Source organism: Macaca nemestrina, chromosome 13 (genome assembly GCF_043159975.1).
Source record: "Macaca nemestrina isolate mMacNem1 chromosome 13, mMacNem.hap1, whole genome shotgun sequence".
NCBI classification, from domain to species: Eukaryota; Metazoa; Chordata; class Mammalia; order Primates; family Cercopithecidae; genus Macaca; species Macaca nemestrina.
Genome location: NC_092137.1, coordinates 103209266 through 103221601, shown reverse-complemented (window position 1 = coordinate 103221601; position 12336 = coordinate 103209266). Strand labels below are relative to the sequence as shown.

The 12336-nt window shown below is 36.8% G+C and overlaps 1 protein-coding gene across 1 annotated transcript in view; it reads left to right on the top strand.

The window, feature by feature from the left end:
* LOC105496025 (eukaryotic translation initiation factor 2 alpha kinase 3) overlaps positions 1-12336 on the top strand; it is an 81741-nt gene that overhangs the window by 30163 nt on the left and 39242 nt on the right. The window contains exons 3-6 of the mRNA XM_011766062.3: positions 5239-5433; positions 7860-7993; positions 10244-10478; positions 10692-10854. Coding sequence (XP_011764364.2) covers positions 5239-5433; positions 7860-7993; positions 10244-10478; positions 10692-10854 — 727 coding nt within the window. The remainder of the gene's footprint in view (positions 1-5238; positions 5434-7859; positions 7994-10243; positions 10479-10691; positions 10855-12336) is intronic.

Here is a 12336-nt window from a genome sequence, read left to right as displayed (position 1 = left end):
ATTTATTAATCTCTCTACATTCTATATGCTTGAAATTTTTTATAACAAGTTAAAATAAAGTTGAATATACCCCAAAAAGTGTGTGAGTCAGTCAGGGAGAGGGGTTGGCTGCATAGAAAAATAGGGAAGAATCAAGTGGCAAACATTTTTTCTTATAGTTGGAGGAATTTTTGTTTTTTATTACTGGTAGTGCTCATTTTAGTAGTAGTACTTCCTTTATTTTCTCACATGAAATTCCTTCCTCCACTTTAAAACTAACGTTCTTATTTTCACATTTTAATTTCAGATGGAAGTCCCTGATTGCAAGTGCCACTGGTATTCATTGTACCACTTAGATTTTGTTAAGAAACAGAAACGGGATTACTTTACTAAACTGCTTTGTGATTACACAGATAGACTCTGGGAGTTTGCTAGCACCTTTTATTTTAAATTATAAACAGGGAAAAAACAAAGAAAATAAATACAAAAATTTAGACTTTTTAAAATGACTTAAGGGAGAAGCAAGTCACACAATGAGTTTGAGATGCAAAGCAGCGGATCAGAACAAATAGCTGCTTACATGAACAAATCAGTGGGATGTGAAAATGCATCACCGTAACCTACATTTTTTTCTACCGAGAGATTTGCAGCTGACTATCGGGTGACTCATTCCTATGCTTAGGGGGTGAGGTAATGCTATTGTGAAGGGTGATGTCATCTCTGTACCTGAACTGCATGCATATATTGCTTCTGTGGCTCTCAAGGAAAAGCTCCATCTGCTTTCACATATGCAGCCTGAAAGACTTGACAAGATTGGCACAAAGGTCAACAGCCATGTGTATGACTCATAAGCAACCAATTAGTGAAGAGCAGCTATGTAAAAGTGAACTTTTAAAATCATAATCCAGAAATATGACATGATGATTCATTATTGAATCATAATGCCTTGTTTGTGTTTTGCACTTATTGAGTTAATGCTGTTGAGCATTTAACTTTTAAAATAAGGCAGTTTTCTCAGTATGGTCAATCATACCAAGTCTTGGTTCTTTAAACTATATTTTTAATTGAAGATAAGGTTGGTTGGTCAGTCTGTTGGTTGATTGGTTGGTTTTACTTTTGGAGAGGGCAAAAATGGATTTTATTCCATATTGGTTTGGCAATTGATTTTTGCACTTAGGAGACATTGTATTCCCTGAGGACCCGCTACTGCTTTAGAGGAAAAGAGGTTTTTAATGGAAGAGGAAATAAGTCAAAAGAAATGCTATCTGTTTACTGCAGACGCACTTACTCCTCTTCCTCTTTTAGTCATGCACACCTGCTTTCTCTGTTTATACTTTAACCTAATACTACTGTTGAGATGACCAATTAAAATATCTATTTTTAACTTTATTATCATTTGAATCTAGTGTTCTGGTAAATAAATCTAGAATATTTAACATAATATGGAGGTAGATAACAGTAAATACTTGATTTTCTATCTGATAAGTAACTCAAAATAGAAGATCATCTAGGCTAAATACTACATATTGTTATTATAGGGTATGTGCATACTGTGACCTAAATTTGTTATAATGGCAACTTCAAGTTGGACATTCTACAAAAGATAAAAATAAAGGTTTTAATTTTTGAGAATAAAATTTGTTATCTATTATCAGGAAATAGAAGGAAACAAAGAATAAAATAGTTATGCTAAGACTCCAAGGTAATATTAGGTGAGGTATATACCAATGTCACTTGAGAACTTACTAAAAATCAAATGTTTTTTCAGTAAGAGTAACAGTTAGGAATCTTTAAGTATCTAGAATTATGGTAAACCTTCATTTAATGGTATGGTCTTGAGTTTCATTATAGAGCTCCTACAAGACTCTTGAGTACCTTTCTTCTGTTTTTAAACTCTTGTTTGGAAATAATTTCAAACTACAGACAGTTGCACAATAAACGTGGTACCAAAAAAAACCAAAAACCCTTATATGCTCAGATTTTACCTACCCCAACCAGGTTGCCTGCTTTACATGCTCGCCCACGTCCTCTTACCCACTGTCACTCTTCTCCCCCATTCCCTCATACACACTTGTTTTTCTTGAAATATTTGAGGATAAGTTAAATATGCATCATGGCCCTTTACTCTTAAATACATCAATGTATACTTCCTAATAGAGATATTCTCTTATGTAATTACAAAAGTTATAAGCGTTACCAATTTATGTTAATACAATGCCTTACCATCCATATTCGAGTTTTGTCAATTGACCTAATAATATCCTTTATAGCATCCTCTACCCCAAGTACAGCATCTAGTCTAGGGTCAGCTATTGCATTCATTTGTCACGTTAGCCTCTTTTAATCTAGTTGTTTTTTTTTTTCCCCCACAACCTTTCTTTGTCAGATATTGACATTTTTGAAGAATATGGTTTCTCTGTTATTTTATTTTTAAAATGGACTTTTCCTTACTTTGTGCTTGCCTGATGTTCAGGCTGTGCATTCCTGGCTGGAATACTACATAGGTGATGAAGTCTCAGGGCATCTCACTCTCATTGATGATTTTTACTTTGGTTATCCAATCAAGGTGTTATCTCCACTATATAATATATAACTTTTGTTTTTTAATTTCTTGTAACGATAAGTACTCTGTAAGGAGACATTCTAGACCATGTAGATATTCTGTTCTTCATCAAAGTTTCCACCTCAATTTAGCACCATTTCTGACTCTGGTATGACCCAGTCTCTACTGTGATGGTGGCAAAATGCTAATTTTTCCAACTCCAGCCCTTCCTTTTCCCTCATATATTATTTATTTTATCTGCTTGCAATTGGTGTGAACATGTGAATTTCTATTTTTAAAACTTCAGTACTTAACTATTTTGGTGCTTAATTGTCCCATATTTGACCAGTGGCATGCCCTCACCCTTTCCAAGCACATCCTTGTTTTTTGAAAGAATAAGATGGTAAAGGCTCATCTTGCATCTACACTGCCCCAGCCCTGGAATCTGCCATTTCTCTGAGGAGCCCTGGTTCCTTTTGGTGGAGAATGTAATTAGATAACACAATTTGGGCACCGGGTATGAGTGCACTACTTTTACAGCCACTGTGTAAACATAAATATAAACATTAGCTGACCTGGTAAGTATTTCTTGGAGGTTCAGTGAACAATTTTTGAGAATATCACAGTGTCTCAGATTATAGTTACAACAAAAAGGAAAGATAAAGGAATGATAGGATTTTTGTCAGCAAACTTACATTGCTAAAATTTTCTTAGATTTCAAAGCAAAAACATACGTGATGCTAGGTTGAAGGCCAGATAGGATTTCTCTCGACAAAGTTGGTACAGAAGGGTGTTCCAGAAAGAAGAAATGACATTGACAATGACATAAATGAACAATATCAGTAACATTAAATGTTGTGTTTAAATAACCATGCCTGATTTCTACTCATTTGGGGAGAAGTAAAAGACAGGGATGAAAGGTTTATTTAAGGTCAGATTTAGAGGACTTTGAATGTCCTCTAAAGGATTTTGGATCTTTAGGATTTGGGGTCTTTATTAAGAAGATAATAGCTGTTGAAGATTTTGGAATAGTGTCATAACAAGCTTAACTCTGACTCAGAGAGATTAATCTGGAAGATACATAGAAGATTAAGGAAATTTGCAGTTAAGAACTGTAAAGAGGCTATTATAGTAGTTCAGGCAGGAGATAATAAGGATTTGAACTGGAAAATGAAAGAAAGAAGTGAATTAGAATAGTGGCTTTTAATCTATCTTCCAAAACCCCAGGTTTGGGGCAAAGTGGATGTGTGAGTTGAAGACCAAATGAGAACTCTCAGTTACTGTATGCGAGTTTTCAAGTAAGTATCCCTTTAAAGAAAGCAGTCTGCTGCTTAAAGAACAAAAAACTATGTAGAAAAATTTTGTTAACTCTTACTTCTCTCATATTCCTGTTTCCTAAAGTTTTGAGCCTGGATAATCAGGAAAATAGTTGTGTCATTAGTTGATGTAGATCAAATTATGAATTTTTTAAATGCCAAAGGTCAATGTCACAAAGACGTACTAAAACTCTTACTGAGGAGATAAGATATTCTTGGCCAGAAACCTTGGAATTATCCTGGACTCCTTTCTTTTGCTCATGCCATAAAGAGAATCTACCATGAAATCCTGTTGGCTTTACCTTTCAATTATATCCCAAACCTGACTATCTTAAACAGCTCAACTGCTTATCAGCTAATCTCTTACCTTCCGCCTGCTCTCTCTGCCTCCACCCTTGCCTCTCAGCCTGTTCACTTTCCTTATGGTTTTTCAGACGTGATAGGTACACTTCCATCTAAGAACCTTTGCAAAACCTGGCCTGACCTGGTTAATTATCTCATGTTTAAGACTTTGCCCAAATGTTACTTTCTCAGTGGGGTCTACCCTAAGCTCTTTATTGATAATCCCCTCTCCACCCCATGCATATTTACCATTCTCCCTTTATCTTGTTCCATTTTTTTTTTAACGGCATTTATCACCTAACATACCCCATGTAATTTACTTATTTATTAAGTTGTTTGTCTCATGACACCAGAGTTTAAGCTTCACAAAGGCAGTGATTTGTTTGTTTGGCTCACTGATCTATCCCAGCCATCAGAATGTGCCAGGCCATAGGTAGGCCCTTAATAAGCATTGTTAAAAGAAGGAAGGGCAACTGAGAACACAAAATCAGTAAGCTTACTTACCAGGCTTCTAGCTCATTGCAGATTTGAGAAAGCAAATAAAAGAAAGGATGGGATACTACTTGAATCAATATCTCTAAACTTGTGTTCTTTGGAGCTGAGTCTATGACAGTAATTGGCCTTGATAAAAATAGCCCTAGAAAATACTGCATATGTTATCTATAGAAAATCATATTACACATTAACATACTAATGGCTATAAGAGCTCCTATAGTAACCTCTTCTTGAACTCACTTGATCATAAAACTCTCTTTTGGTAACTCAGCCTACCATTATGGGACCCTTTTGGCTCATGGTAAACTGAGTTTGAGAAAAACCTTACTAGAGTACTATGTGTAGGGCCTGGGAGTGATTGGCAGTTCCTTTAAATTACTTCTGGTTGATCGACTGCGCTGCTTCATGTGCTAGTCAGAAGGAGGCTGGAGTACATCAGAATCAAGACTCTAGCTCTTAATTACTATTATTCTTTTAAAGGTATGACGTTTTTATTTTTCTGGGAGAAATAAAAAAATAATAATTAATGTTATTGCTCTTTTAAAAAGTTAGCTTCTGTTTTAGGTATTTGGGAATAAGATGATTATTCCTTCCCTGGATGGAGACCTCTTCCAGTGGGACCGAGACCGTGAGAGCATGGAAACAGTTCCTTTCACAGTTGAATCACTTCTCGAATCTTCTTATAAATTTGGAGATGATGTTGTTTTGGTTGGAGGAAAATCTCTCACTACATATGGACTCAGTGCATGTAGTGGAAAGGTAAGTGAAAATACTGAATTTACTTTGGGGAAATCAGAATAAATGAGGGTAGAAAAAGTAATTTATTAAACGACACTTATTACTAGTTGAGATTTATTGTAATTATTCCCTGAGGTTGTCATTTGTTTTAATAAGAGAACTGTGAGGTAGGAAGGGGAAACTAGTAACGGAATAAATGGCAGAGCCAGGAATAGAATAGCAGGAGGAAGAGAATTCATAAATATGGTCTACTGTGTCTCAGATTTTTTTTTTTTTTTTTTTTTTTTTGGAGACAGAGTCTTACTCTGTTGCCCAGGCTGATCTCAGTTTATGGCAATCCCCACCCCCCACCCCATTTCACACCCCCTCAGGTTCAAGTGGGTTCAAGTGATTCTTGTGCCTCAGCCTCCTGAGTAGCTGGGATTACAGGCATGTGCCACCATGCCTGGCTAATTTTTGTATTTTTAGTAAAGACAGGGTTTTACCGTGTTGGCCAGGCTGGTCTCCAGCTTCTGGCCTTAAGTGATCTACCCACCTCAGCCTCCCAAAGTGCTGGGATTATAAGCAGGAGCCACCGCGCCCAGCCTCAGGTGCTTTTTTTTATACATTATTTTGCAATCCTCACAGTCTTCCTAAGTGTAATTTTTTTTTTTTTTTTTACATTTTGACAGATGAAGAACCTTCTAAAGATTAATAGTAATCCTAATGATAAGAATAATTGACACTACTTATTTATAGGGTTTGATCCTATAATAAGGTGATCCAAGAGGAAAGTTTATACTCATTTTACAGATGAAGAAACTGAGACTTTAAAAGATTCAGAAACTTCCAGGGTCACATTTAACTTAGATCTATCTGACAACAAAGTCATGCTGTTAATAACCTAGACTTTCTCCAACATTAGCTCTTAGGATATAATCGTAATATAATCTGCTTCTAAGGTTGGGTCTTATAAATCCATTATCAAGAGTAACTAATTAAAAACATCCTTTCAACCAGGCACAGTGGCTCACACTTGTAATCCTACCACTTTGGGAGGCCAAGGTGGGTGGATCACTTGAGGCCAGGAGTTTGAGACCAGCCTGGCCAACATGGGAAACCCCATCTCTACTAAAAATAAAAAAAATTAGCTGGGGATGGTGGCACACGCACGCCTGCGGCATGTAGTCCCAGCTACTCAGGAAGCTGAGGTATGAGAATCACTTGAACCTGGGAGGTGGAGGTTGCAGCGAACTGAGATCACACCACTGTACTACAACCTGTGCAACAGAGTGAGACATCATTAAAAATAATAATGACATAAATAGATAATAGACTCCATTAAAAAATAACAAAAATAAATAAGTAATTAGCCAGGCATGGTGATGGGTGCCTGTGGTCCCAACTACTCGGGAGGCTGAGGCAGGAGACTGGCGTGAACCCGGGAGGTGGAGCTTGCAGTGAGCCGAGATCGCGCCACTGCACTCCAGCCTGGGCCACAGAGCAAGACTCCGTCTCAAAAAAATAAATAAATAAAATAAAAATAAATAAATAAATAAATAAAAACATCCTTTCTAAAAAGGTAAAAAATAAAAATCTTTGTAACCCTTTAACACCTTGACATGTAAACGGTTTATATACAGACTTGGACTAAAATAAGGAAGAATAGAAACGTGGTCTTTTTACTCTTGAGTTTTTCAACTTTAACAATTCCTTATCTAAGTGTTAGGCCCATAGCACTTTCTTGCTCTTGCAGATGCTTTTCTGCCTTCTCCACCCACCTGCATCTGCATTGTATTGAGGAGGCCATGCCATCCTATCTGGCCGTTTTTTGAGCAAAGCACTTCAATCTCTGTTTACTTCGGTAGTCTCATCTGTAAACAACAGGATTGAACCCGATCACCTGGTTTTCTGATTTGATGTGCTGCTACATAATTCTGGTATTGTAGAAGGTATGCTTCTTTTCATGAGGATTTTAGTTTGGATCATATTAAGTCTTCCTTTTTTCTTTTAGTGAAAACTTGAGGGAGTTACTTTTGAATACAAAAAGCTCTCAGAAAAGTTTCAAATTTTTAAAAACCAAACACTTTTGTTATACGGAAACTCTAAGGTTGATTTTTTTTTTTTTAAACTCACCTGAAATTTTATTAATGATATTGTAGAAAAGCTATCACAAGTAGCTATCCATTTCTTCTTGTATATTCCATGGAAATTCTCCAAAGTAAGGCTAAAATTACGTAAATCCTTAAAAATCATTCCCTGAAATAAATATTCATTGGTACTGTCGTTGTTCTAAATAACTCATTTTAGGAGTTAGTAATCTAACTGATGCTTCTTATTACTTGAGTACTTCATACACATTTCCTTAGTTTCCTTTCACTTTTTAAAAATTATAGATTCCTTTAATATCTCTGATCTCTTATGAGTTTATCCTTTTACTAATTTTGTGTCTAATTTTGTCTTTTCAGGTGAGGTATATCTGTTCAGCTCTGGGTTGTCGCCAATGGGATAGTGATGAAATGGAACAAGAGGAAGACATCCTGCTTGTACAGCGTACCCAAAAAACTGTTAGAGCTGTCGGACCTCGCAGTGGCAATGAGAAGTGTGTATTCAGATAGTATTGCTGTTGGTATTGTTTAGAAATACACCTAATACCAAAATTTATCAGACTTCTGTTTTTGGAAATTTTTGACTAGTTTGTTGCCTTAAAAGCATATTATTCTTTTTTTTTTGAGATGGAGTCTTGCTCTGTCACCCAGGCTTGAGTGCAGTGGCACGATATTGGCTCACTGCAGCCTCCGCCTCCTGGGTTCAAGCGATTCTCCTGCCTTAGCCTCCCGAGTACCTGGGATTACAGGCACGTGCCACCACACCCAGCTAATTTTTGTATTTTTAGTAGAGATGGGATTTCACCATGTTGGCCAGGCTGGTGTCAAACTCCCAACGTCAGGTGATCCAATGTGGGCCCTAAAATAAAAATGATTTCATGTTTATTAACAAATTCTGAACTGAACTTCTCACCATATGCTTCAGGATATGGTAACCACAGGGGTTCTCATATGACTACTATTTATTAGTTTAGTCTCAGGTTAATGATTTTTTTTTTTTTTTTTTTTTTTGAGACAGAGTTTCACTCTTGTTGCCTAGGCTGGAGTGCAATGGCATGATCTTAGCTCACCACAGTATCTGCCTACCAGGTTCAAGCGATTCTCCTGCCTTAGCCTCCCAAGTAGCTGGGATTATAGGCATGTGCCACCATGCCTGGCTAATTTTGTATTTTTAGTAGAGATGGGGTTTCTCCACATTGGTTAGACTGGTCTCGAACTCCCAGCCTTAGGTGATCCACCCACCTCAGCCTCCCAAAGTGCTGGGATTTCAGGTGTGAGCCACAGCACCCGGCCTAATGATATTTTTTATAGCAATCTCATCCCTCGAAGTTCTTTGAATACAGAAAGATGTTAAGAGAAAATTGATGTGTTTCTTTGAGCTTGAACCTATTTGACTCTCTAATTATGTCTAGTAGGTAGTTTCATAGTTTGTCTGATTATCCCAATTTTAAAAAAATAATTTTACTCAATTTTCTTGAACTATTAAAACATTTCTTTAGCCTAATTCCTTTCTGTTCCCTTCTTTAAATAATGAATGCCCTTATGTAATTTTTATATTTAAATATGTGATTAAAAAATGTGATACCTAGATTGGATATGTTGATCCTACATCAAATGCTTGATTTTTTTTAAACCTAATATTTAAGTTTCAAATTGCCTATATAGTAAAAATAACTTTAGATTCCATCTTTATCTTTTGAAAATGAACCAGACTTTAGGGTTTTCTCTGATCCAATGCAACGTAATTCAGTTTCTTTTCCTGAAAACTGTTTTCTCAAACTCAGTTAAGAATGCATTTATTCTTTCAACTTTGGACTATGAATAGGGCTTTGCATTTGCAGACAACTTGACCTTCTTTATCCTGACTGGATTTTGTTTTTTAAGTGTTTGAGTGCTTACTGGGAGCTCAGCTACCATAGCAGCAGATGTCCAACTTAACAGAATTTTGAGTTACCAGAATAGGAAGGATCTGGGTTTCTAAGATCCATGATTGTTTAAAATATAATTATTTCCATAAATGTCAGAATTCTTAACTATGCCCTTTTATATCTAAGTGATGAGACACTATACTCTCAGTAGTTGAGTGATTTTTCAATTTACTAATTATAGAGGAAACCTTATTACTGCCACTTTATGGATAAAACTACTGAAACTTACTTAGGAAAGGGTAAATGACTTGCCACATCTTGTTCAGTGGAGATCCAAGATTGGGGCTGAGGAGGTATGACCTTCACAGGTTTGGTATCCTGGATCACATTGCCTTTTTGAGGCCATGTTTTAGTGTGAATTTAAGACTGGTTCATTCATCTTTTACAGTGGTTTATGAGGGCATAATTTTGCTGTAGTTAAATGAAATGTATCCTGCCTTTAATCAAGAGGTAAGGCAGACTGTGTGCTACCTCATTTTAAGGTGACATTGATGTGTTTTGGGAAAATCACTCTGATGTAGAAGTACAAACATTTGTAAATTTTTGAGAGAAAATCTGTCCCTTAGCTGTTGTAAGGGACACATCAGTCAGTCCACAACCCTCAAAACCATTGTATCTGAAGGGTCAGAACAAAGTTCTTGTGGGCCCTCTTGTGGCATGAATCAGCGGAGCACTCTTTTCCAGAAGGTTACGTTGACTTGTTCTTTTTCTCATCACATAATTTTAGTATTTGCTTCTTCAATCTAGAAGAATTCTATATTATTTTGTCCCTTTATTTAAATGTAAATTTCTAAAACACACCTTTATAAATTTAAGGTGGAATTTCAGTGTTGGCCACTTTGAACTTCGGTATATTCCAGACATGGAAACGAGAGCCGGATTTATTGAAAGCACCTTTAAGCCCAATGAGAACACAGAAGAGTCTAAAATTATTTCAGATGTGGAAGAACAGGAAGCTGCCATAATGGACATAGTGATAAAGGTTTCGGTTGCTGACTGGAAAGTTATGGCATTCAGTAAGAAGGGAGGACATCTGGAATGGGAGTACCAGGTACCTAACATCACTGAGGATTTGTAAATATGGTTCTTCCTCTCCCAGTCTGACCAAACTTATTGATCGGGTGGAACGAAATTACTACTACTTGGGGCTCTCAGCTTGTTCTCTGTGCTTTTAGAAATTTGTGATTTTAAATGGTATTTTATGGGTTGGAACTACATAACTACTGCTTGAATTATTTAAGACCTTTTTTCCATTTTTGTTTAGTTTTGTACTCCAATTGCATCTGCCTGGTTACTTAAGGATGGGAAAGTCATTCCCATCAGTCTTTTTGATGATACAAGTTATACATCTAATGATGATGTTTTAGAAGATGAAGAAGACATTGTAGAAGCTGCCAGAGGAGCCACAGAAAACAGTGTTTACTTGGGTGAGTAAATGTATCTTATCTAACGATAGTATACATTGACATCTAGATTGTCTTCTTACACTGTTCCTTCCTACTTCAAGAGTGCCTGTAGTAGTTTTAAATCCTAATATCATCTCTGATTTAGGTTGCCCTTAAGATTTATACTTTGATTTCCATTCCTGCTACTTTTCCATTTGTCCAATTCTGAAATTTGTTTTGTTTTGTTTTGTTGGAGATGGAGTTTCACTCTTGTTGTCCAGGCTAGAGTGCGATGGTATGATCTCTGCTCACCACAACCTCTGCCTTCTGGGTTCAAGCGATTCTCCTGCTTCAGCCTCCTGAGTAGCTGGGATTACAGGCACCTGCCACCATGCCCAGCTAATTTTTGTATTTTTAGTAGAGATGGGATTTCACCACATTGGCCAGAATATAGTGCACCTGACCTCAGGTGATCCGCCCACCTCAGCCTCCCAAAGTGCTGGGATTACAGGCGTGAGCCACCGCACCCAGCCCAATTCTGAAATTTTTAATTACTGTCACATATTCTTTTTCTCTGAGATCTATATTAGAAAGGCTTAGAAATATTCTCATTATATAACATGATTTCAAATTACTCATTAGCCCAAGAATGGTGCCATGCACCTGTAATCCTAGCTACTCCAGAGGCTGAGATGGGAGGATCTCTTGACCCCTGGAGTTAGAGGCTACCCCAAACTATAATCATGTCACTGCACTCCTGCCTGGGTGACAGGACAACACTCTATCTGTTTATATATGAGGATCGCTTGACCTCTGGAGTTAGAGGCTACCCCAAACTATAATCATGTCACTGCACTCCTGCCTGGGTGACAGGACAACACTCTATCTGTTTATATATATATAATTGTTTATATGTAATTACATATATGTATTACATATATAATTATTTATATGTAATTACATATAAAATATACTTATATAGCTAGTTATATATCCTCAAAGTCTATAATTACCTATATTTGTATTTGCATCCTTATTAGTTTGTGTCCCTCCCCTCTTTAAGATTAGGTTTATTTCTTTTTTATCAGTGCATCTATACAACTGATCTAAAAAATAAAATTCTGGTGTGCTTCTGGGCAATTGAAAGCCTTTAATATTATAAATTTTGAAAACTCTTGAATCTAATTATTTGAATTAGTCTGTCATCAAATACTTATAAAATTCTTTAAGCTCTGACAATGTGCCACCCACCTGTCGGTTTGAATGCAAAGCAAAGCAAGAATTTGTATGTTGTTATTTGTATTTGTTATTTGTTTTTTTTTTTTTTTTTTTTTTTGAGACTGAGTCTGGCTCTGTCGCCCAGGCTGGAGTGCAGTGGCCGGATCTCAGCTCACTGCAAGCTCCGCCTCCCGGGTTTACGCCATTCTCCTGCCTCAGCCTCCGGAGTAGCTGGGACCACAGGCACCCGCCACCTCACCCGGCTAGTTTTTTTTTTTGTATTTTTTAGTAGAGACGGGGTTTCAC